The following is a 26,949-nucleotide window of genomic DNA, read 5'->3' on the forward strand; positions in this document are numbered from 1 at the left end:
AAAGGATCTGAAGAGGTTGCTGTGACTGGCAATCTAGTTTGTGAGTTTGTCATTGCTGTGATTTGCCGACTCAAAGTCTTTTCAATCCCAAGACTGATGGTAACAATGCTACGTCCAAAGCTTTTAAATAGCAACAGATGCTTTTTCCATTTATAGTGAGGGCTGCATTGTCAGGCCTGGAATGTATGGAGAACTGATACTGTGACATGCCTGGGGAATGCTGATCACAGATATAAGGCCTCTGTCCCAGACATCGTGTGCCCATTCTCTGCTCAACCTCTGTCCCTTCCCCTTGCTGTCCTCTCATCTCTTTCTGACACTCAAACATGCCGCCCAAGAAACCTGAGCCCAAGAAAGAGGAGCCGAAGAAGGAAGTAAAGCCTCCTGAGCCAGAGGTCCCCAAAGAGCCTGTGTTTGACCCCAAGAATATAACGGTGAGTACACCCCACCCCACCCCCATCAACAAGATCTGTCTCTTCCATTGTGAGGTCTAACTGACCTGACCTAGGGAAAACTACAATACAAAAAGGAAAAATTCAGACATGTTTAATGAATGTTTCGGGTAGCGATCTTTCCTTTGGGTGCTTGTTTCAAGGCTTGCAGGGGTGGGGAGGAGCCAGGCACCAGAAGACTTGTAGATGAGGACAAGGATTTTTAAGTTGAGGACGGTTCCAGGACTCAGTGAGGGGTAGTTTATAGACAGCAAAGTTTGGTACTTTATACAGTGAAATGGCTACGGTGCTGGACTAGCAGGCCAGAAGTTCAGCGGCCATTATTGCAAATTGTGAGACGGAATTTAATAAATTTGGTAATTTGTATCATGCAATTACCAGGATGGTAAAACCAGATTCTCATTTAGTGATTCCTCTGCTCCTGTGCTGTGAACTGGCAGTAGAAAATGTAACATTAAAAGACGTCAGAATGTTGTGAAAACCCAACTGGTTCACTAATGTTCTGGAGGGAAGCAAAGCTGCCGCCCCTACCCAGCCTGGCTTATTTGTGTCTCCAGTCTGAAGTCTGATTCTACCTGGTTTTCTCTTAATGCCCTCTGACGTGGCTGATCAATCCACTCATTTGCAAACCCTTGCTGCTGTTCAACAAGCAGGGGTCTCACCAGTTCCTTGAGGAAACTAGGCCATTAATGGGATTTTGTGTCATTGGTCTCAGACCTAAGGACAAATTTTTAAACACAAAATCTATAGAAGCAGGTTGAGGCAAGATGAGGGGAGCATTGGGGAATTGTGCCTGGGGACAGAGAGGGTTAGATAAAGATTTTAACAACAGCAATAATGAGATAGGGGAAGAATGGGCAGATTTCTCAACATTAGAAATCTAGGGTATTCTATAGTTATACTGTGGGGTTTCAATTTGAAGATAAGCCTTGGACAGGACATGTGAAGGTTGAATGCTAAAGCAGTACTAATCTATTTCTAGCTATTGCTCCTCCTCTGAGTTACCTTGGTATGCTTTGTTGCATGAAAGGTTTGATGGAAAATGTGACAAGTTCGAGGAGTATTTGATGCGACAATGTAGATGGAGCTTTATTCGCTATCAAACCTGCACTGTGACTGACCTGAGTATTCGATGAAACTGTGTGGAGGGACTTTATTCTGTACCTAACAGCTGCAGTGCTTTGCACTAGGTGTGTTCAGTGCTGCCTCTGAGTGCCTGAAAAGATAAGTATTTATGCTTCTGCTTAAGAAGCAGGAAATCCACTTCAAATATTCTTTGAATAGAACCTAGTTTTAGTCGGTTCTGTTTTACTCTCCATTTGAAACAATCACCTTATTCGCAAGACTAATACATTTGGCTTTTCTCCAGTTCGAACAGCACTTTGTATTTGGCTTATTAAAATGTGCCAAGCCACTTTCTTGGAAGTGATATCAAAAAAATATGGCACCCAGCCACATAGGGGATATTGGGGCAGGTGACCAAAGGTCTGGCAAAAGGCAGGTTTTAAGGCGGATGCCAAAGAGAGGGAAAGAGGCAGCTAGGGAGGGAATTGGATCTGGCAGCTGGGATAAATTAAAACAGTTGTCAAACTAATTACAAATTTAGACACATAGCTGGCAGAGAGAAATGATTTTGACATCTTTATTGAAGTTGAACTCAGCTCCTTGTAGTGAAAGATATTTATGTTTTTTTATCAAGCATCGAAGAAACATTTTACAGCAAATTAACTAGTTTTCTAAGGACTGATCACTATTGTTTCATATTCAAATGCATCATCCATTGTATTCATTTGATACATTAATCATTCTTTATGTAAGGTTCTGACATCATTCTTAAAGACACATTTGAATTGCATTCCTTTGTCCTACTCTCACAATTTAAAGTAATAATCTGATAATCATGTTTTCTAATTTGTTAAATGTCTTGTGTACCTCAATATGGTGCTCTCCTTTCCAAGTTGAAAATAGGAACAATGACGTAGGCCATAAAGCTCCTCGAGCTTGTTCTGCCACTTAATAAGATCATAGATGATCTGCGACCTAACTCTACATAATTGCATTTTCCCCTATCTTTTAATACCTTAGAAAAACAAAAACATCAAGCAGCACGGTAGCATGGTGGTTAGCATAAATGCTTCACAGCTCCAGGGTCCCAGGTTTGGGTCACTGTCTGTGCGGAGTCTGCACGTCCTCCCCGTGTGTGCGTGGATTTGCTCCGGTTTCCTCCCACAGTCCAAAGATGTGCGGGTTAGGTGGATTGGCCGTGCTAAATTGCCCGTAGTGTCCTAAAAGTAAGGTTAAGGGGGAGGGGAGGGGTTGTTGGGTTACGGGTATAGGGTGGATACATGGGTTTGAGTAGGGTGATCATTGCTCGGCACAACATCGAGGGCCGAAGGGCCTGTTCTGTGCTGTACTGTTCTATGTTCTAGTTTTATGGAAGAGAATTCTGAACTTCTATCACGTTTTGCATGAAGAAGTGTTTCCTAATTTCATTCCTCTCCACCCCGCCACTGCGACACGCCCTTCCGGCAGCGAGATTCTCCGTCCCCGAAGCTGGCCAATGGGATTTCCCATTGTGGGCACCCCCACGTCGCCAATAAATCCGTGGGCGTGAATGTGTTGCCGGTGAAACGGAGAATCCCGCCGGCAGAGAATCCAGCCCCATGGCTTTTGTTTTTGCCCAGACACCTTCACTCCTAGATTCCATAATTAGTGGAATATTTCTATCTACCATATTTGTTCTTATTAATATCTTGTAAATGTCAATCAAATCACCCCATAGCCTTCCAAACTCCAGAAAATACAACTCTTGCTTGTTTAATCTCTCCTCATAGCTTAATCATTAGAATCCAGTGCAAGGATTTCCCTGTCCAGCCTGCCATGGGACTGGGAAATTCCTACCCAAAGTTAACGGACCATTAGCTGGTCCCTCAAATTTTCCGTGCCGCCCACAGTGGGAATCATCATTGATATCACCGAAATGTTCCGGCCCAGGTATCATTGTATCATTAGGGGCTGGTTTAGCACACTGGGCTAAATCGCTGGCTTTGAAAGCAGAACAAGGCAGGCCAGCAGCAGGTTCAATTCCCGTACCGGCCTCCCCTAACAGGTGCCGGAATGTGGCGCCTAGGGGCTTTTCACAGTAACTTCATTGAAGCCTACTCGTGACAATAAGCAATTTTCATTCAAATAAATCTATGCTGCACTCCCTCCAAGGTCAATATATCCTTCCTAAAGTGTGGTATCTAGATTTGCTCACAATACTCCAGGTGTGGTCTGATCAGGGTTTTGTTTGGCCTCCACCGCTTTGTGTTCTAGTCCTCAAGATAATAAAGGTCAGCAATCCATTAGCATTTTGATTCTTTTCTGTCCCAGTCCATGACATTTTAATAATCCACATGTCTGGACACACAAGCCTCTCTCCACCTCCGCTGTTCCTGGCTTTTCACCATTTAGAAAGTACACAGTTCCATCTTTTATCGGTCCAAAATAGATGACTTTGCAATTGCCTACATTGAAGTCCATTTGCCACAGTTTTGCCATTCAATTAATCTATCAAGAGCGCTTCATAATATCATGCTCTCAAACACTGCTTTCCATACCATCTACCATTATGTCATTGGCAAATCTGGATATGTGTGGCTTCCCACCCATCATTTAAGTCATTAATTAATAAAGTGAATAGTTGAGAACCCACCACAGATCCTTGTGGGACAAAAAGCCCGAGTCTCTCCAGCCTTTCCTCATAACCCAGATTCCTGACACCGGTAATGGGCGGGAGAAGAGGGTCAGCCTTGTGAATTCTCGCCGCACTTTCCCCCTTAAGAACTTAAGAAATAAAAGCAGAAGTGGACCCCTTTGTCCTTTGAACCTGTTCTGCCATCCAAAAGATCATTATTGTACCTGAACTCCAATTTTCTGCCCTGTCCCTGTCTCCCTTGATTCCTTTTGTGTCTAAAAATCAATCTAAAGCCCCTTTGTTTCTTGTTGGACCCATTTCCTATAAAGTTGGCCTTAACTGGCCTGGTGGAAAATGATTACCAGACACATTGGAGAGAGGGGATGAAGGCACACAAAGGTCATCTGCATATTAGAACCCAGAGACCCAATCATAAAGGTAAGAAGGACTTTCCATGTGCCAGCTGGAAGGTACTGAAGAGGAACCTGGGCATGACTTGGACCCGCAGGCTACATATCTCCCTGCCCACTATTGACACTTGGATTAGGTCCTGTGGTTCTTTTCTATACTTTTGTTTAAATCTCTGAGATAGCAATCTGGGTCAGAGGTCGTGGGTTCAAGCCCTGAGGCGGAGACTGGAACACATAACCTAATGCAGTACCAGAGGGCGGTAAATTGTCCGAGGGTCTGTCGTTTAGATGAGCTGTTAAATCAAGGCATCGTCTGTCCTTATGTGGCTCAGTATCACATTCTGCTTGATAACCTACATGTGGGGCACCTTAATGTCTTACTAATTAAAGGCACTAAGTGCAACTTGCTTTGTCACTAGTCGGGGACACAAAGACCATTGTGCAATTGGATACCTTTTCATTTTTAAAAAAGTTTGATTTATTTTAACTGTTCTCATAAAGTTTGCACCTGACACAAGTATTCTTTCCTTTCCAGCTTGAATTCACTGCCGACCAGATTGAAGGTAAGGATGTCAGCACGACCAATACGTCAAGAGCTTGGCTTTATTATAGGAGAACGTGAATAATGTGTGTGAACGCAGCACTGAAGTACCAGGATATACACATGATCTGTGTTGAGCTGAAAGACCTTGATAGCGTCTTTCATGGTCTTGGGGCATCCCAAAGCGATTGACAAACAATCAACTACTTTCCGAAGTATGGCCAGCATTGTGATGTAGGGAAATACAGCAGATAATTTTCACAGAGTGAGCTGCCACAAACAACAATTCGCACGGATTTGGTGGGGTTAGTTGAGGGTTAGACCTTGGCCAAATACTGGTAGAATTAACCTGTTCTTTGAACAATGTCATGGGATGGTTTATATACATCTGAGAGGGCAGACAGAGTTAAATGCCTAATTTGAAAGAAGGTACCACTAACAGTACGGGAATCCATTATTGTTTCTCGGTGGCTGTGGCAACATCCGGCTATTCAATGGCACTTTGCCAATTGTTCTGGCCTCAGGGAGTTTCTTGCCACAGAAGCCACATTTAGAGAGGTTTCCTGCTGGCAAGCTTCAGGTCTTGCCAGAAGATCTGTTGGTGACCCCCTCACCCCTCCTCCACTTTGCAAGAACCGTGCGGGCCTGGTTCCTGGCACTGCCAGTCTGGCCCCCTGGCAGTGCCTCTGGCCCCCTGGCAGTGCCTCTGGGGGCCTTCAATGGCCTGGACAAAAATCGAGAAGAGTAGGATCGCAACCACTCAATTGATGCCGAACATAAGGGTGGACGACAGCATGCGTGCCTGTTTCAGGCAGGAGGTTGCTTAATTATTCAAATCGACATACTGTGCTGCTTAGAGGACAGTATGTGCAGTGTTCAGGTACAATACCAGGTAATCATTTCCCCACATCTCCACTGCTAACATGTGTAATTCAGAGATCCCTCAGGTTATAGTAACCATAGCTCAATCTAGCCCCACAAACTCTCCCACAGACATTGACACCATCACAAACACTGATGCAAGCTACAGACCTAGACACGAGACCAAACCCACCAAATCACTCATTCATTTAGACTGAGATTCAATCTATTTGGGAATAATATAGTCTCTTATTTTGGCTCATCTTATTGCATAGAATTACATATATAAGCATAGGAACAGGCCATTTGGTTGATCAAGTCCATGCAGGCATTTATCCTCCACCAGAGCCTCCTCTCATCTGTCTTCTTCCTTTACTCGATCAGCATAAGCGTACATTTCAGACAGCATGGTATCACAGTGGTTAGCACTGGTGCTTCACAGCTCCAGGGACATGGGTTTGATTCCCGGCTTGGGTCACTGTCTGCACGCCGTCCCCGTGTCTGCGTGGGTTTCCTCCCACAAGTTCCGAAAGATGTGTTTGTTAGGTGAATTGGACATTCTGAATTCTCCCTCAGAGTACCTGAATGGGGGCAGCATGGTGGCGCAGTGGGTTAGCATTGCTGCCTCACGACGCAGAGGTCCCAGGTTCGATCCCAGCTCTGGGTCACTGTCCGTGTGGAGTTTGGACATTCTCCCCGTGTTTGTGTGGGTCTCACCCCCACAACCCAAAGATGTTCAGGCTAGGTGGATTGGCCATGCTAAATTGCCCCTTAATTGGAAAAAATGAATTGGGTACTCTAAATTTATTTTTTTTAAAAGAGTACCTGAATGGGTGTCAGAGTGTGGTGACTAGGGGATTATCACAGTAATTTTGTTTCAGTGTTAATGTAAGCCTACGTGTGACAATAATAAAGATTATTATTATTTCTTTCTCCTTCTATGCTTATCTAGCTTCCTTAACTTCACCTATGCTAATTTCCTCAACTATTCTCTCTGGTGGTGAGTTCCATATTATCACCACACTCTGGGGAAAGAAGTTCTTGCTGATATCCCCAATATAATTTCTTGGTGATTATCTTATGTTGATGCCCTCTAGTTTTGCTCTTCCCCAAATCTGGAAGTGCCTTCCTCTGTCTACTCTATCAAATAAATTCATAATTTAAAAGAAGATAACCTCCTAGCCTTATCTGTTCAAGAGCAAAGAGACTAAGACTAAGGGCGCAATCTTCCCAAAAGGGAACAAAGTCCCCAAGCGAGCGTGTTTAGCTGTGCGTTCCCCATAAGTCGCAGCACCGAGAAACATATGACTATTCAGCGCGATTCATTTTGAATAAGGGGCCTGAACGAGAAAGGTGCGGCCGAGGGCGCACATAACCTTGTTTTTTAACATGGGGATCTCCGCTCGTCAGAACTCCCTGTTGTAGCGCGATTTCAGGATCCCTGACATCCCCCACAGCCCAAACGCAAAATAGGAAAGTCCCCCGCTGCCCCCCCCCCCCCCCCCCCCACCCCCCCCCCAACACCCCCACCCCGGACCCACCAATACCCATGCCGGGCAACCCCAGCCCAATCACATGCATGAAAGAATGTCAGCGTGGCACCTTGGCAGTGCCACCTGGGCACCTTGGCAGTGCCAGGTTGGCACCCAGGTGGCTATGCCAGGGTGCCAGGCTGACACTCAGGGTACCAAGCTGGCACCAGCAGTGCCAGGACACCACCCTGCAAAAAGCATATGCAGCTGGGGCCTCCAATCCCCTTGGAGACCCCCACATGTGCCGTTCCGTCTGGTTGCCGTTTGTAGGGGCCAGTACCAAACTGTGCTCACCCAAGGCCCCCGAGGCAAAGGGATTGAATCCCAAAGCCTCAGGTACCTTGGCAATCTGCAGATTAGAGTAAGGCTTACTGCCTCACACAAATATGCAGATTTACCAAAAACTGATCCCACCCATTGTGGGCAGGATTCACCTTGCAACGTCTTGTGAGGTTACGTTGAATCTTGCGAAGCAATGCGAGCAGGGTAGATCGCGGGAGGCTCACCCGGCTTTCAATGGCCACGCTGCACCGTGTCAAGCTGATTTCCTGGCGCAGCGTGGCCAAAGGATCGTGCCCTCAGTCTGATCATCCTTTCCTGATAGGTGTAACCTCGCAGTTGTGGTATTCTCTTCATAAATCCTAGTTGCTCTTCCTCTAGTTCCTCTATATTCTTGAAATTAGACATTGCCAGCAGTGAGACAACCCCTAATCTAAGTAGGCCCTTGTCTGAGATTGTGAACGAGAAACATAGGGGGCTGGTTTAGCACAACGGGACTGGTTTAGCACACTGGGCTACATAGTTGGCCTTTAAAGCAGACCGAGGCAGGCCAGTAGCATGGTTCAATTCCCGTACCAGCCTCCCCGAACAGGCGCGGAATGTGGCGACTAGGGGCTTTTCACACTAACTTCATTGACGCCTACCCGTGACAATAAGCAATTTTCATTTCATTTCACGTAAGAGAATGTCAAATTTTGACACCAATTTGCCCCCCCCCCCCCACTTCTGTGACACAAAACGAGTTTTGGATCAATAGCATTTTGCATCAGCATGACTCAGTGTCTGAGGAGTGAGTAGGAAATTAGAATCATTGTACAGAATGATGTCTCCACATGACATGTCACATTTCTCTGATTGTTTTTTCTTTCAGATTTCAAGGAGGCATTCACACTGTTCGACAGGACACCCACCTCAGAGATGAAGATCACTTATGCCCAGTGTGGTGATGTCATGCGTGCTCTAGGTCAGAACCCAACCAATGCAGAAGTTATGAAGGTCTTAGGAAGACCCAAACAAGATGGTAAGTGTTTGAAAGGAAGAGCACAGATTGCAGAGAAAAGCAAAGTATATCTCTGTTCAGTGAAAGAGCATCCTTGTTATTTTTCAGATGAGGTGAGAGTGACTACCCTTGACATTTAAGGTAGTATTTGATTACATGTGGTATCAAGAGCATTTGTAAATTTGAAGTCATTGGGATTTGGGGTGGGGTGGGGAACTCTCCATTGAATGGAATCAGATCCATATTGTTGAAGGCTAATTATCTCAGCCCTAGGACATTACCTAAGGCTAACAATCTTCAGGTGCTTCATTAATGATGTTCCTTTCAATTATAATACCAGAAGTGAGAAACTTCACTGCTGATTGTACAGTGCTCAGCACCATTGACAACTATTCAAATAATGAAATAGCCCGTGTCCACATACAGACACACCTGAAAATGAAATGAAAATGAAAATGAAAATCGCTTATTGTCACGAGTAGGCTTCAATGAAGTTACTGTGAAAAGCCCCTAGTCGCCACATTCCGGCGCCTGTCCGGGGAGGCTGGTACGGGAACCTGGACAATATTCAGGCTTGGATTGATAAGTGGCAAATAACATTCATGCCGCAACGTGCCAAGCGATGAGCATGTCCAACAGACAGAATGTAAGCACCTCCCCTTGACATTACATGACGTTACTATAGCCAAGTCCACCACCATCAACATCCTGGGAGTTCAGCATTGACTAGAAATGTAACTGGACCATCCATATAAATACTCTGGGTACAAGTACCGGTCAAAGACTGGGTTTTTGCAGAAAACCACCTGCCTCCTCAAAGCCAGGAATGTCATGGAATACTCTCCTATTTCCTGGAGATGCCTGGAATATCCTGGAGTGCCATTCAAACAAATCTCCAGAAGCTCAACACCATCCAAGACAAAGGAGCCTGCTTGAATGGCACCCATTCCTCAACCTTCAACCTTCATTCCATTAATTCTGCAGTATGTACTATCTACAAGGTGCACTGCAGCAACTTGTCAAACCCTCACCCTCTACTACCTAGAAAGATCAGGGAAGGAGGCACATGGAACACTCCCAGCGACAAGTTCCCCCAAGCCTAACTTGAAAACAAATCACTCTTGGTTCATTGTCCCGGGGTTAAAATTCTAAAGTTGCTGTTTCAAAACTATAGAAGAACCTTCGCCACAGAGACCTCAGCCATTCAAGAAGGCATCTCTCCAGCATCTTCTCAAGGGCAATTAGGGATGGACAAGAAATATTGGCTTTAATGACACAACCCATGAATTAATAAAAATGATGAACATACTCGAGAGGAGCCAGTCCTGGGTGCAGGAAAAGAGCCTAAGTGTGGCCTTGACGCACAGAAGCTCCCGATGGCTAAAAAACAGCAAAATGCTGATGAATAGCTGGGTGAAAGTCAGTGCTGCAGCCACCAAGAAACACCCCGCCCAACATTCCGAAAATGGACTTTGATTTCTTTCCGCTGAATCGCGCCCCTAGATTCCCAGTCTCAGAGGTCCTGATGTTTAAGTGGGAAACCATTGTAACTGGCATTTTCACATTACAACATTATAAGTGAACATACAGTGGTCTTCGACAGTGATTGCTCAACGTGCTAATAGAGATATTCATGAGGGTCATCATGTATTTTGCACCTAATTATAAACTGTGTTATTATATTGTTCTAAATAAAATAGTTTCAATTTCCGTTACTCTCCAGAGATGAATACAAAGATGCTGGACTTCGACACCTTTCTGCCCATGCATCAACATATCTGCAAATCTAAAGACCAGGGCACATTTGAGGACTTCATTGAGGGGCTAAGAGTGTTCGATAAAGAAGGAAATGGCACAGTAATGGGGGCTGAACTTCGCCATGTCTTAGCTACACTGGGTCTGTATCTCAGGACTAGCTGATTTCTGATAAAGAATATGAAAATTCTAAGTCCAAAGTCATTACTGTCACTGTGTTCTCGTGGGATTAAGAGGGAACAAGATAACATTAATTATCCCTGGTCTAGAGTTCTTCAGGTCGTAAATCTTGTTGTCAATCTTTGGCTGTCAATACTTGTTCTATTCCTCTTTAAAATGTTCCTGTTTCCTAATCAAGAAGACCAAGATAGTGTTGGGAATCAACAGCACTGAACCATTCCTTTGGTTTTGCCGGCTTCTTGCCTGTTCGCTTGTTCTCTTTTGGTGTGTACATTATTTATGTTGCAGAGATATGCTAGAACCATAGGAAGGCCCACATCTGTAGAGTTGCAGCTAACTGAAGAAATTGTTCATCATCAGAGCTCCTGAAATTTGTATTAAAGGTCTTACTGGCAGAGCTGGAGGACCTTGTTCATGGACTGGATGTCTTGGTTCGTTGAGATGGTGTATCTGGTTGGTTGAGCTGGTGCATCTGGTTGGTTGGAATGGTGTATCTGGTTGGTTGATGTGTATCTGAATTGGTTGAGATGGTGTATTTGGTTTTGAGATGGTGTATTTGGTATTGGGGTGGTGTATTTGGTTGGTTGCAACGGTGTATCTGGTTGGTTGATGGTGTATTTGGTTGGTTGCAACGTTGTATCTGGTTGCTTGATGGTGTATTTGAATTAGTTGAGATGGTGCATTTTGTATTGAGATGGTGTGTTTGGTTGATTACAATAGTGTATCTGGTTTGTTAGAATGGTGTATTTGAATTGGTTGAATTGGACATCCCATTTCTGCAAGAGCAGATCCTGGCTGATGGAGCTGAAGGCTTCCATTGGGTGAGTTGGGAGTTATATTCATGGACTTAGGGTCTCTTATCCTCGAAGAGGCTGTTAACATGTCCAATAGACCAAGGGGGAGAAAACAGATAAGTGACACAGATAGGACAGTTAAGCATTCTGAATAGATTGAAAGTTTATTGACTTCAGTGGAGATTGTTCTTGGTTGCTTTGTCATTACAGAACTTCTTTAAAGTTTAAAATGAGATTTATTTTATTTCCAATTTGCTTTCCTTTCGTCTGAAAGGCACTTGCTAGAGTTACACTTACCCCTTCCACAGTTGTGGTAGTCCTCTTGTACTTCATCCAAGTGCTTATTCTCTAACAAGCATTGACAGCAGTTGCATTATAGACAACCAAAATATTTAACTTCATGGCCTCACTCAGCCCTCACTCCTACAGCTCCATCCAACAAGATCAACCCTGGCCAAGTAAGTTACTCCTCAACACCAAAAAACAACTAACATGATTCCGCATAGTAAAACATCCCAGACACATCACAGGAGGGTGATCAGACAAAAATTAACAACAAGCTAAAGGAGTCTACACAATAGGCGACTGGGTTTTAAGGAAGGTCTGAGAGATGGAGTGGCAGACTGGGGGAATTGCAAAGCCTAGAGGGCAGAAGGCATAGTTTCCCATGATTGAGCGGAGGAAGTAGGGAATGAACGCAAGGGCAGAATTGGAGGAATGCAGAGTCTCAGAGTGCTGTGGAGCTGGTGGAGGTTACAGGAATGAGCAAGAGGGAGTCAATGGAGGAACCTGGTCACAAGGGTGAGAATTTTAAAATGAAAGCACTGAAGGTCAGGGTGCTGATATAGGTCAGTGATCACTAGGATGATTGTGAATGGCGCTTACAGCAAGTTATTGCCTAAATATTGTCAGGGCCCATAATCTTTGCTGTATCCAGTGCCTTGATATTTCTTGATATCCTGTGGAGTGAATAGAATTGACTGAAAACTGGCACCTGTGATGCTGGGGACTTCAGTAGGAGGCTGACACCTCATGTTTAGGCTTGCCTGGGACTGCTCCCGGCAAGCCCTCTGTTGTGTTATGCTTCTGCATGTAGCATAAGCTGCTTCCTTGATGTATGCTCTGACAAAGGAAGGTTCAGACTTGGAGATAGGTTTAACACATTTATTGAACAGTTAACAATTCTCCTACTTGAGTTCGACTCTCCTGCTAATCTTGCTATAGTAACTCAATCGAACTAACCAATCTGCTCTAAGCCATGCGGTAGGTGTGATGCTTCTGATCTGCCCCTGTGTTGCCTGTGGAAAGAGACAGAGCATGTGTGCCCTGTCCGTATATATGGGTTGTGTAATGCCCCCTTGCGGTAGTGTCACCTCTGGGTGCCTTGACTGTCCATTGGTCGTGTCCTATTCTATGTGTTCATTAGCTGTATGTCTGTGTGTCATGATGTCTCTGGTGCTCCCTCTAGTGTTTACTCAGTCCTAGTGTATCTACATTAACCCCTTGTGTATTTACAGTGATGCATATCACTACACCCTCCTGTACTCTTCATTGAACTAGGTTGATCCCTGGCTTGGTAGTAATGGTAGAGCGGGGGAAATGCCAGGCCATGGATAAGTACAATTCTACTGTGGCTGACAGACCCACGCAGAGAGGGGAGAATGTGCAAACTCCACATGAACAGTGACCCAGGGCCAGGATCGAACCTGGATCCTCAGCGCCGCGAGGCAGCAGTGCTAATCACTGCACCACCGAGCCGCTTACAAAAATTCCACCACTGCAAGAAGAGCTGGAAGTAGCTGATTAAGGAAAGCAACTTAAACCAGTATTTCTGTAACTGGGGTCAGCTAACTGTTTAATCTCAGTAGGATATATAAGATATATAAGTGCCAGGGTACTGGCCAGACATGTTCCTCTTCCCGGGGACTATACTTACCTTTGTGTACCTGGGGGATATCCCCTCAACTGATTCACATTTTCCAGAACCTGTTGTAACTGTAGGCGAGATATGAATATTTAGTGAGGGGGGAACCATGTGGCGGGAGGGTGGGTGCCTGGTAAGTATATTCAAATGTATTTAGTAAGAAGTCTTACAACACCAGGTTAAAGTCCAACATATTCGTTTCAAACACTAGCTTTCGGAGCACTGCTCCTTCCTCAGGTGAATGAAGAGGTAGGTTCCAGAAACATTTATATAGACAAATTTAAAGATGCCAGACAATGCTTAGAATGCGAGCATTAGCAGGTAATTAAGTCTTTACAGATCCAGAGATAGGGGTAACCCCAGGTTAAAGAGGTGTGAATTGTCTCAAGCCAGGACAGTTGGTAGGATTTTGCAAGTCCAGGCCAGATGGTGGGGGGTGAATGTAATGCGACAAGAATCCAAGATCCCGGTTGAGGCCGCACTCATGTGTGTGGAACTTGGCTATAAGTTTCTGCTCGGCGATTCTGCGTTTTTGCACGTCCTGAAGGCCGCCTTGGAGAACGCTTACCCGGAGATCAGAGGCTGAATGCCCTTGACTGCTGAAGTGTTCCCCGTCTGGAAGGGAACATTCCTGCCTGTTGATAGTCGCACGATGCCCGTTCATTCGTTGTCGCAGTGTCTGCATGGTCTCGCCAATGTAACACACTTCAGGATATCCTTTCCTGCAGCGTATGAGGTAGACAACATTGGCCGAATCGCACGAGTATGTACTGCTACCTGGTGGTGGTGTTCTCTGGTGTAATGGTGATATCCATGTCGATGATCTGGCATGTCTTGCAGAAATTGCCATGGCAGTGTTGTGTGGTGTCATGGTCACTATTCTGAAGTCTGGGTAGTTTGCTGCAAACAATGGTTTGCTTGAGGTTGCGCGGTTGTTTGAAGGCAAGTAGTGGCGGTGTGGGGATGACCTTGGCAAGATGTTCATCTTCATCGATGATGTGTTGAAGTCTGCAAAATAGATGTCGTAGTTTCTCCGCTCCGGGAAAGTACTGGACCACGAAGGGTACTCTGTCGGTTGTGTCCCGTGTGTAGCGCTAACAATTATACTCAAAGACGAGAGACTAGTACAATAGAGGCTTTATTGCTGTGCGATGCTATTCCTCCATCTGCAACTGTAGACTAAGGTCTGAGTGACTCACACGCATATTTATACATAAGCTCCCTGTGAGCGGAGCTAGCCGGCAGGGGCTTACCGGAGGAACCTGTATTACAGGTACAGGCATACATCCCCCTACTGCAAGTACACATCACTACAGTGGTTATATCACCACATTCACCCCCTGTAAAAAATGAGTCCGGCGGGGGTGACGTGTAACTCTAATACAAAGGATGCTATTTACAAGAGGGTCCAAACAAAGAAAACCAAGAGTCCATCCGGTTAGCAGGTTACAGGTTGAGTCGAATCGGCGGTCGAATGTTCCGCTGTGATCGGCGTAGCTGTGGTGGCGACGTCGGCACAGGTGGTGATGGCAACGATGGTGCAGGTGTTGGCGGTGTTGGTGCTGGCTGCTGGCGGGATGACTCCGAGAGCGAGCCGAAATCTTCCGTGTCCTCCAGTGTGGGCAGGGGGACGAGGGATGGACCTGGTGAGGTCGAATAGGGGGGCGCTGGGGTTGGCGCAGGAAGGGGTGTGGGCATGGGATCGGCACCTGAGGGAGCCAGGTCCCAGAGCGAGACTGTGTCCTGACAGCCGTCGGGAACTCCACGTAGGCATACTGAGGGTTGGCGTGGAGAAGGCGTACTTTGTCCACCAGGGGTTCCGCCTTGTGGTGCCGGACATGCCTACGGAGAAAGACTGGGCCCGGAGTCATGAGCCATGTCGGGAGCGACACCCCGGATGTAGACTTCCTAGGGAAGGCAAAAACACGTTCATGGGGTGTACTGTTAGTTGCGGTGCACAGTAGCGACCGAATGGAATGGAGCGCGTCAGGGAGGACCTGCTGCCAGCGAGCGGCTGGGAGGTTCCTGGACCATAGGGCCAGCTGGACAGCCCTCCATACCGTCCCGTTCTCCCTCTCTACCTGCCTGTTTCCCCGGGGTTTGTAACTGGTCGTCCTGCTGGAGGCGATACCTCTGCTGAGCAGGAATTGCGCAGCTCATCGCTCATGAACGAGGATCCCCTGTCACTGTGGATGTAATCGGGGAAACCGAACAGGGCAAAAATGGAATCCAGGGCCTTGATGACGGTGGCAGACGTCATATCCGGGCATGGGATGGCGAAGGGGAACCTAGAAAATTCATCGACCACACCAGGCGCACGAGATCTGGCCGGTAGAAGTGCGTCTTGCACGCGGCACAGATCTGGCAGTCTCTGGTGACTGTCCGTACTTCCTCGACGGAGTAGGGCAGATTGCGGGCTTTGATTAGATGGTACAAGTGAGTGACCCCCGGATGGCAAAGGCTCTCATGCAAGGCGCGGAGCTGGTTCACTTGTGCACTGGCACATGTACCTCGGGAGAGGGCGTCTGGGGGCTCGTTGAGCTTGCCGGGGCGATACAAGATCTCGTAGTTAAAGGTGGAGAGCTCAATTCTCCACCGCAAGATTTTGTCATTCTTGATTTTGCACTGCTGCGTGTTGTTGAACATGAAGGCTACCGACCGTTGGTCAGTGAGGAGAGTGAATCTCCTGCCGGCCAGGTAATGCCTCCAGTGCCGCACCGCTTCAACGATTGCCTGGGCCTCCTTTTCAACAGAGGAATGCCGAATTTCTGCCTGCCTGATTCAGCTTGGCAGCAAGTGCGACATCTGAAGCGTCGCTTTCTACTTGGAAAGGCAGTGTCTCGTCTACTGCGTGCATCCCGGCCCTGGCTATGTCAGATCAAATGCAGGTGAAGGTCTGTTGTGCCTCGGCCGAGAGGGGAAAATGTGTGGACTGGATAAGTGGGCGGGCCTTGTCCGCGTATTGTGGGACCCACTGGGCGTAATAAGAAAAGAACCCAAGGCAGCGTTTGGGAGCCTTGGGGCAGTGGGGGAGTGGAAGCTCCATGAGGGGGCACATGCGTTCGGGGTCGGGCCCCAGTAGTCCATTTTGGACTACATAGCCGAGGATGGCTAAGCGGTCTGTGCGGAACACGCACTTCTCCTTGTTGTACGTGAGATTAAGGAGAGATGCGGTGTGGAGGAATTGAGAAAGGTTGGCATCATGGTCCTGCTGGTCATGGCTGCAGATGGTGACATTGTCGAGGTACGGGAAGGTGGCCTGCAGTCCGTACCGGTCAACCATTCGGTCCATTTCTCGCTGAAAGACCGAGACCCCATTCGTGACGCCGAAGGGAACCCTAAGAAATTGGTACAGACGACCGTCTGCCTCGAAGGCAGTGTAGGGACAGTCTGATTTACGGATGGGGAGCTGGTGGTAGGCGGATTTCGGATCAATAGCAGAGAAGACCCGGTACTGTGCAATCTGATTGACCATATCAGAAATGCGGGGGAGGGGGTACGCGTCGAGCTGCGTGTACCGGTTGATGGTCTGGCTGTAGTCCACGACCATCCTGTGCTTCTCCCCGGTCTTAACCACTACCACCTGGGCTCTCCAAGGGCTGTTGCTGGCCTCGATGATACCCTCCCGAAGCAGCCACTGGACTTCGGACCTGATGAAGGCCTTGTCCTGGGTGCTGTACCGGCTGCTCCTGGTGGTGACGGGCTTGCAATCTGCGGTCAGATTGGCAAAGAGTGAGGGGGGCTCGACCTTAAGGGTCGCGAGGCTGCAAACAGTGAGGGGAGGTAGGGCCCGCCGAATTTGAGGGTGAGGCTCTGGAGATTGCACTGGAAATCCAGGCCTAGTAAGAGTGACGCGCAGAGGTTGGGGAGAATATACAGACGGAAACGGTCGAATTCCACGCCCTGTACAGTAAGTTTAACCAGGCAGAAACCCCGGATCGGGACAGAGTGGGACCCGGAGGCGAGAGAGATCTGCCGGTTGGCGGGATGGACCGCAAGGGAATAGCGCCTTACCGTGTCCAGGTGGACGAAGGTCTCGGTGCTACCGAAGTCGATGAGGCAGGAGGTCACGTGGCCATTGACCAGCACCGATGTGGAAGAGGGTGCCAGTTTGCGAGGATGGGACTGGTCAAGCGTAACGGAGGCGAGTAGCGGGCGATCGGCGGTCGAGTCAGATGAGTCCGACGAGGAGCGGTAGCGACCCGTGTCCCGTGGCCCCGTCCCGGGAGGACAAAATGGTGGCATCTGGAGTACCTGTGGGTAAAATGGCAGCGCCCATGGAGCGCACATTGTGGGGTCGGGACAAATTGGCGGCGCCCATCGAACGACATGGCAGTGGTGGATGAAGATGGCGCCGCCCATGGAGCGCACGTGGCGGGTGCAGCGAAAGATGGTGGCACCCACAGAAGTGGGTGGCACGTGGGGTCGGGGGAAGCGGACGGCGGGGCCCATTGAGTGAGCGGCTGAGGTGAGGGGACCGGGGCGCGATAGCGGCAACCGTCCGGGACTGACACACCGCTGCAAAGTGGCCTTTCTTGCCACAAGCTTTGCAGGTCGCGGTGCGTGCCGGGTAGCGCTGGCGGGGGTGCTTCTGCTGACCGCAGAAGTAACAGTGGGGACCCCCAGAGAGCGCGGTGCGGCGGGCAGCGCAGGCATAGTGCGCGGGGGCGGCTGCTGGGGGGGCCGTTTGCGGGGTCCACGAGGGGTAGGACGGGTGGGCCTGGGGGGCCGTTTGCGGGGTCCACGAGGGGTAGGATGGGTGGGCCGAGCGGCTAGCGGAGTAAGATCGCGCACTCCGGGAGGCGGCCGTCATGGAAAGCGCCAGAGCCTTTGCAACTGAGAGATCGGGGGCGGCCCCTTCCAGCAGTCGTTGCTGGATTGGGTCCGATGCAATGCCTGTAACGAAGGCATCGCGCATGAGTAAGTCAGAGTGTTCCATGGCTGTGAGGGCCCTCCAGAAGTCCTCAATCGACTCACCCGGCTGCTGGACGCGAGTAGAGAGTAGATGTCTCGCAAGCAGGGTGTTCGCCGACTGTGCATAGTTCTCCTTGAGCAGTTCCATAGCTGTGGTGTAGTCAGTCGCATCTCGAATTAGCGGAAAGACACTGGAGCTAAGTCTGGAGTACAGGAGTTGCTTTTTCTGAGCCTCCGTCGGGGAAGCTCCGCTGAAGAGATGTAGGCCTCAAAGACTGCAAGCCAGTGAACAAAGTCTTCTCTGGCGTGAGGCGACTACGGATCCAGCTGCAGACGGTCAGGCTTGATTCTGATGTCTATGGTGAACGGAAAATCACACAGCAATAAATTGTTGCGCTAACAATTATACTCAAAGACGAGAGACCAGCACAATAGCGGCTTTATTGCTGTGCGATGCTATTCCTCCATCTGCAACTGTAGACTAAGGTCTGAGTGACTCACACGCATATTTATACACAAGCTCCCTGTGGGCGGAGCTAGCCGGCAGGGGCTTACCGGAGGAACCTGTATTACAGGTACAGGCATACATCCCACTACTGCAAGTACACATAACTACAGTGGTTATATCACCACACCGTGTTTGTCTTCTGAGGAGGTCGGTGCAGGTTTTTAACTGTGGCGCGTTGGAACTGTCGATCGATGAGTCGAGCGTCATATCCCGTTCGTACAAGGGCATCTTTCAGTGTCTGTAGATGTCTGTCACGCTCCTCCTCACCTGAGCAGATCCTGTGTATACGGAGGGCTTGTCCATAGGGGATGGCTTCTTTAATGTGTTTAGGGTGAAAGCTGGAGAAGTGGAGCATCATGAGGTTATCCGTGGGCTTGCGGTAAAGCAAAGTGCTGAGGTGACCGTCCTTGATGGAGATGAGTGTGTCCAAGAATGCCACCGATTCTGTAGAGTAGTCCATGGTGAGTCTGATGGTGGGATGGAATTTATTGATGTCATCGCGCAGTCGTATCAGTGATTCTTCACCGTGGGTCCAAAGGAAAAAAAGGTAATCGATGTATCTGGTGTATAACGTCAGTTGAAGGTCCTGTGCGGTGAGGAAGTCTTGTTCAAACTTGTGCATGAAGATGTTGGCATATTGAGGTGCGAATTTGGTCCCCATGGCTGTAACGTGCGTCTGGATGAAGAACTTGTTGTCAAAGGTGAAGACGTTGTGATCCAGAATGAAGCAGGTGAGTTGCAGAATTGCGTCTGGAGATTGGCAGTTGTCAGTGTTGAGTACTGAGGCTGTTGCAGCAATGCCGTCGCCATGGGGGATGCTGAGTGCCGAGACATCCATTGTGACGACGAATGTTCCTGGTTCAACTGGTCCATGGGTGCTGAGTTTCTGTAGGAAGTCCGTCGTGTCACGACAGAAGACATCGTACCTTGTACGATGGGTTTCAAGATGCTCTCGATGTAGCCAGAGAGGTTCTCACACAGGGTCCCATTGCCTGAAACAATAGGACGGCCTGGTGTGTTGGCCTTGTGTATTTTCGGGAGGCAGTAGAGATCTCCAATGCAGGGAGTATGTGGGATCAGAGCAGGTAGGGTGCTCTGAAGGTCTGGATCCAAGGTCTTGATCAGTCTGTTGAGTTGGTGGATGTGTTCCTTGGTTGGATCTGCGGGTAACTGTCTGTAGCGTTCCTGGTTGTTGAGTTGTCGGTATACTTCTTTGCAGTAGTCCGTTCTGTTCAGTATGACGGTGGCCCCTCCTTTGTCTGCTGGTTCGATGACGATGTTGTGGTTGGTATTGAGAGCGCGGATGGCGTTGCGTTGTGCTTGGGTGACGTTCGGGGTTGTCAAGGGCATTCAGCCTCTGATCTCCGGGTAAGCGTTCTCCAAGGCGGCCTTCAGGGCACGCGACAACGCAGAATCGCTGAGCAGAAACTTATAGCCAGGTTCCGCACACATGAGTGCGGCCTCAACCGGGACCTGGGATTCGTGTCGCATTACATTCACCCCCCACCATCTGGCCTGGGCTTGCGAAATCCTACCAACTGTCCTTGCTTGAGACAATTCACACCTCTTTAACCTGGGGTTACCCCTATTTCTGGATCTGTAAAGACTTAATTACCTGCTAATGCTCGCATTCTAAGCATTGTCTGGCATCTTTGAATTTGTCTATATATATGTTTCTGGAACCTACCTCTTCATTCGCCTGAGGAAGGAGCAGTGCTCCGAAAGTTAGTGTTTGAAACAAACATGTTGGACTTTATCCTGGTGTTGTAAGACTTCTTACTGTGCTGACCCCAGTCCAAAGCTGGCATCTCCACATCAAATGTATTTAAGTAAGGTTCCTACCCTTTCTGGGCATGAACCTCATTGCATCACTGGTGAGGGGGGTGTGGAAAATGGAAAATGCAATCTCACTAGCGAGAATAATTTTTTCGGAATCTCGCGGGGTTTTCCGCCCGCATTGCGATGAGGACTGTCAGAGGATACAGCGGGATTTAGATCGTTTGGAGACTTGGGCGGAGAGATGGCAGATGGGAGTTTAATCCAGACAAATGTGAGGTAATGCATTTTGGAAGGTCTCATGCAGGTAGGGAATATACAGTGAATGGTAGAACACTAAAGAGTATTGACAGTCAGAGAGATCTAGGTGTACAGGTCCACAGGTCACTGAAAGGGGCAACACGGGTGGAGAAGGTAGTCAAGAAGGCATACGGCATGCTTGCCTTCATTGGCCGGGGCATTGAGTATAAGATTTGGCAAGTCATGTTGCAGCTGTATAGAACCTTAGTTAGGCCACACTTGGAGTATAGTGTTCAATTCTGGTTGCCACATTACCAGAAGGATGTGGAGGCTTTAGAGAGGATGCAGAAGAGATTTACCAGGATGTGGCCTGGTATGCAGGGCATTAGCTGTGAGGAGCGGTTGAGTAAACTCGGTTTGTTCCCACTGGAACGACGGAGGTTGAGGGGCGACCTGATAGAGGTCTACAAAATTATCATAGATTATCATAGAATTTACAGTGCAGTAGGAGGCCATTCGGCCCATCGAGTCTGCACCGGCTCCTGGAAAGAGCACCCTATCCAAGGTCAACACCTCCACCCTATCCCCATAACCCAGTAACCCCACTCAACACTAAGGGCAATTTTGGACACTAAGGGCAATTTATCACGGCCAATCCACCTAACCTGCACATCTTTGGACTGTGGGAGGAAACCGGAGCATCCGGAGGAAACCCACGCACACACAGGGAGGATGTGCAGACTCCGCACAGACAGTGACCCAAGCCGGAATTGAACCTGGGACCCTGGAGCTGTGAAGCAATTATGCTATCCGCAATGCTACCGTGCTGCCCCAAAATTATGAGGGGCATAGACAGAGTGGATCGTCAGAGGCTTTTCCCCAGGGTAGAGGGGTCAATTACTCGGGGGCATAGGTTTAAGGTGCGAGGGGCAAGGTTTAGAGTAGATGTACGAGGCACGTTTTTTACACAGAGGGTAGTGGGTGCCTGGAACCCGCTGCCAGAGGAGGGGGTGGAAGCAGGGACGATAGTGACATTTAAGGGGCATCTTGACAAATACATGAATAGCATGGGAATAGAGGGATACGGATCCAGGAAGTATAGAAGGTTGTAGTTTAGTCGAGCAGCATGGTCGGCACGGGCTTGGAGGGCCGAAGGGCCTGTTCCTGTGCTGTACTTTTCTTTGTTCTTTGTTTTGTTCTATTGCCATTCTCACTGACAGCTAACGCGGGCTGAAAATCGCCACATATGTGTAACTAATTTACTGGTGTTCTTTGAAGGAGTCACATGTGCTGTGGAGGTGGATGAACTGTACTTCGATTTCCAGAAGGCATTTGATAAGGTTAAATATTAAAAGTTATTGCGGAAAGTAAAAGCTCATGTGTAGGGGGTAACATATTGGCTGGTTAACAGGAAACAGAGGGTAGCCATGAACGGGTCTGTTTCTAGTCGGCGGGGAGCGAGGGGGGGGGGGGGGGGGGGGGGGGGGGGGGGTAGAGGAAGCCGGTCTACAGGGCGGCCTGCCACTAGCTATTAGTTTCCAGGCATCTAAATTAGAAGCAGGTTGGCATCAATTAGATTGTTAATGAGCCTGATCAGATACCTGCTGAGTGTAGATAGCCCTGCCAGCCTCAATCCAGCCTCCGCAAACATTGCCTTGAAGTGGGAGGAGCCAAGATGTGCGGGACAAATTTATGCCCCAATTCCACACCCAAATCAGTTTGAAATCCTCGACCCTGTCTCAATAGCTGTTTAAACACCACTGGAAAATAATTTAAGAAACTAATAGATTTTCTGTGGATGGATGAATTAGGTGTGCTGAAAGACTTTATTCATTTAAAAAAATATATTTTTATTCTCCTTTTTCACATTTTCTCCCAAATTTACACCCACCAACAATAAACAATAATCAGCAACAGAGATGTCAAACCCCATAACAATAACAACGATCCCATCCTCCCACCAACCCCCAAACATCAGCCCGCATGTTTACATAAACAAATGACAAAAAAAGAATCAGGGATTACCCATAGTCATCCTTAATATACACAGCCCCCCTCCCCCCCTCAATCCTCCCACCCATCCCCCCAACTAATGCTCGATGTTATCCAGTTCTTGAAAGTGCATAACAAATAGTGCCCATGACTTGTAGAACCCCTCCAAGCTTCCCCTCAGTTCGAACTTAACCTTCTCAAGGATCAAGTATTCCAACAGGCCCCCCCCCCCCCCGCCACGCCAGGGCACAGGGTAGAGAGGCTGCTCTCCATCCCAGCAGGATCCGCCTTCGGGCGATCAACGAGTCGAAGGCTATGATATCTGCCTCCGCACCCGTTTCCAACCGTGGCTGGTCCGACACCCCGAATATGGCCTCCCAGGGACCCGGGTCCAGTTTCACATGCACCATCTTGGAAATTACCCTAAACACCTCCTTCCAGTACTCCCCAAGCTTTGGACAGGACCAAAACATATAAACGTGATTAGCGCCCCCGCAACGCTCACACACATCTTCTACTCCTTCAAAAAATCGGCTCATCCTCGCCCTCGTGAGGTATGCCCTGTACACCACCTTCAGCTGTATCAGCCCCAACCTCGCACATGAGGTGGAGGCATTTACTCTCCGGAGCACCTCACACCAGACCCCCTCCTCTATAACCTCTCCCAATTCTTCCTCCCACTTTGCTTTGATCCCTTCCAGTGGTGCCTTATCCTCTTCCAAAATAGCTCCGTACACCACTGACACTACCCCATTCTCCAGTCCACTTGCCGCCAGCACCTCCTCCAGCAATGTGGAGGCCGGTTCCTCCAGGAAGCTCTGTATCTCCTTTCTGGCAAAGTCCCGAACCTGCATGTATCTAAACACTTCTCCCTGCTCCATCCATACTTCGCTTCCAACTCCCTCAATCCTGCAAATCGACCCGGAGAAACAAATCTTTTAGCGTCCTAATCCCCTTCTCTTTCCATTTCCGAAAACTTCCATCCCACCTCCCTGGCTCAAATCTGTGGTTCCCCCGAATCGGCATTTCCCTTGACCCTGCCCCCAACCCGAAGTGTTGGCGAAACTGCCTCCAGATTTTCAATGAAGCTATTATTACCGGACTCCCTGAGTACTTCCCCGGAGCTATCGGGAGCGGCGCTGTTGCTAGTGCTTTCAATCCCGAACCCCTGCACAAACTCTCCTCCATTCTGACCCACTGGGAATCAACATTGTTTGCAGCCTTTAGACATGAGCCTGATTTTAATTCCTGGTCAGAGTTGTGCTGAGGTGTACCAACTAGGCTTCCACTGAATGGGGCCCGGGTGAATTTAGCTCCTGGCCCTCATCCTCATAGGTGCCACCAGTCTCCTGCTGGAGTCCAGGGCAGGCTCTAGGGCAGGGGTGGGCAAACTACGGCCCGCGGTCTTTATGCGGCCCACCAAGTCATTTTTTAAAAAAAACATTTTTTTAAATGTTTTTTTTTTATTTTTTATTTTTTTTTAAGGTTAATGGCGGGGGCTGTTGGGTTACTTACTGGTATAGGGTGGATACGTTGACTTGAGTAGGGTGACAACGTCGAGGGCCGAAGGGCCTGTTCTGTGCTGTACTGTTCTATGTTCTATATGAGGTGCCCAGAATCATAACCGGGTGAAGTAATTATTTTACTTAATATACTATGCGGCCCTTTAAAATTGTGAATTTCTGAATGTGGCCCTTGCACGGAAAGGTTTGCCCATCCCTGCTCTAGGGTTTAGATCCGCTTACCAGTAGGTTGGCCTGATGGAGAAACCACAGCAGTTTTCCCCGAGCAAACCTCCAACTAAAATTGTGGTAGGGCCTAAATAACAGCCGAGGAGTCTCATCTGCATATTTAAAGAAGCACCTGCTATTTCTAGCAGGTGCCCCACTCACCGGTTCAATAGAACAGGGTAAAAATGTAACCCACGGGAAGGCAACCAGATACAGAATGCTGTCACCATTTCAACTGATTACCCATATGGGTTAAAAACAACCCTGTACCAGCTCTTTTCGGCAGCCTGCCTGTTACTAAAAATAAGGCACAAGTAAAAAGTAAATTTAGAACAGATACAGAAAGAATTTCTCCATGCAAAGGCTGACAAATGTCTGGAATAACATGCCAAGTAAGGAAATAAAGGAAGACTTCAGCATCCTCAAACAACTTTAGGCTGTTTGGTTGCAGGGGACTTTAATGGAGCTGATGGCCTTTTCTTGAACCTAGTCCTTCACAGGAAAAGGAACCAAGGGGGGAAAAAAATCAGTGTGCATTGGCAGATTCAAGCCTCTGGCACAGTGAGATTAATCCCGGCTGGGCACTATTTCAGGCATCCAAGAGTAGGTCTATTTCTGGTTATTCTGAGGATTTAGCTAATTCACAAAACTCCCCAATGTGGATGAACAATATCACTGTAAGATGTCCTTAAATGGGCTGAGAGGGCTGTCTCATTCTTTGCACCTGCCTGGGACATCTGCTAACTTACTGGTAGGGGCCGGAGATGGGAGGGGGGGGGGGGGGGGGGGGGAGGAGCAGGAAGGACAATGGCTGTTTTGGGAATTAGATCAGAATTAGATCAGAGGAACTAAAACGGAAACATAACACTACAGACATTAAGACAAGGTGACCTCCAGAATCATGGACAGGGGCACGAAGATATTTTCATAGCCAATCTGACCTTCTCAAATGTTTGGCAAACAGCAAAGGACCTACTTTCCAAAGTTTGCTGTTAATTCCCCTCTCCCTCTAACTTTATAAGTTCTGACAATGTAATAGGTTCCTTTATAAGAATATTAACATTTTCAGGAAAAGTAAATGCTTTTAGTTTCAACAAGCCCATCCTTTCCTCATAGCTCACTCAACACTACCTTTTTCACTACATCCCTCAATCCTTTTGTCTTCAGAAATACACTTAATTACCTCTTGCCCACTGCATATTTGTTGCAGCAATATTTTTAACAATATAATCCCCTTCAGATTGGCTGTAGGATGCTCCCAGCAGTCTGGTCAACATTCCTCCAAACACATCTGTGGGGTGTCACCGGTGAATAAATGCTGGCCTAGCCAGTGATGTCCACATCCTAAGAACTAATTTTAAAAAAAAATTAAATAATGACTGTCAGTCTGATCTACATAACAACAGTAACTAAAATATTCAGCCAGGTCCATAGTGCCTTTTAAGAAATAATTTTAGTTTTAGTTTCAGTTCTGTCTCTAAGGTTTTGTGTTTTCAGCTGATTTTACCTATGAGCTTCAGAAGGAAATAAGTCCTAAATAGTCATTTGTTTCCAAATTTTAGATATATTTTAGGTGTAGGCGATGGAATGAAGGGAAATGCAATCAAAAAATTGGTCCAGATTCTTGCTGCAACTGTAGCAAAACACTCTAGACTGGGCAAGAACTGGGTTCCGGCACTGGGGAAATGGGAGCTCTACCGTGCGGATGGTCTTCACCTGAACCACGAGTGTTCTGGCGAGTCTTATTACTAGGGCAGCAGAAAGGGGGGAATCATGTGAGAGGAGTAGCAATTTGGGTAATGATAACTAGAGTGTAACAGGAAGGGACAGAAAGTGCAAACTTAAGAATGCCACTGCAGCTCATGCTAGAGATCGCAAAAATGGTAGAAAGGTATCTGAAAGTGCGCAGTGTTTGTAACAAAAGGGATAAATTGTTCGCACAGATCGAAATAAATGTGTATGACCTGATAGCATGTAAGAAAGATACCGCAATAATCATGGGTGACTTGAAACAAAATGCAGTTTGGGCAAATTAGATTGGCAAAAATATGTTTGTACAGTGTATTCGGGGTAACTTATTAAAGTCATACATTCATGATAAAGGAGCCTTGAGGTAATAGCAATCATAGCATGATAGAATTTCACATTCAGTTTGAAAGATGGGTCTAAGACTAGTGTTTTAAACCTAAATGGAGGTAATTACAAGAGTATGAAGGCAGAGCAAGCTAAAGTGAACTGGGAAACTTGGTTAAAAGATAGGACAATAAAGATGCAATGAGACTTTTAAGGACTTATTAAATCCATAGAATCCTTACAGTGCAGGAGGCCTTTTGACTCATTGAACCTGCATTGACCATCTGAAAGGGACACCTTACCCATGCC

The 26,949-nt window shown here is 47.7% G+C and overlaps 1 protein-coding gene across 4 annotated transcripts in view; it reads left to right on the forward strand.

Moving 5' to 3' along the window:
• The first annotated feature begins 232 nt into the window (after positions 1-232).
• Positions 233-26,949, forward strand: part of LOC119972366 (myosin light chain 1, cardiac muscle-like) — a 42,312-nt gene continuing 15,595 nt past the window's right edge. For 2 of the 4 annotated variants that reach the window (XR_005462039.1, XM_038808928.1), the window contains exons 1-4: positions 233-434; positions 5,077-5,104; positions 8,626-8,775; positions 10,478-10,651. Coding sequence is in view for 3 of the 4 variants with exons in the window: in XM_038808928.1 (XP_038664856.1) it covers positions 327-434; positions 5,077-5,104; positions 8,626-8,775; positions 10,478-10,651 (460 nt within the window). In the remaining variant the exon portion in view is untranslated. The remainder of the gene's footprint in view (positions 435-5,076; positions 5,105-8,625; positions 8,776-10,477; positions 10,652-26,949) is intronic. The other 2 variants (XM_038808927.1, XM_038808926.1) reach the window with 1 other exon arrangement.

Source organism: Scyliorhinus canicula, chromosome 10, assembly GCF_902713615.1.
Source record: "Scyliorhinus canicula chromosome 10, sScyCan1.1, whole genome shotgun sequence".
NCBI classification, from domain to species: Eukaryota; Metazoa; Chordata; class Chondrichthyes; order Carcharhiniformes; family Scyliorhinidae; genus Scyliorhinus; species Scyliorhinus canicula.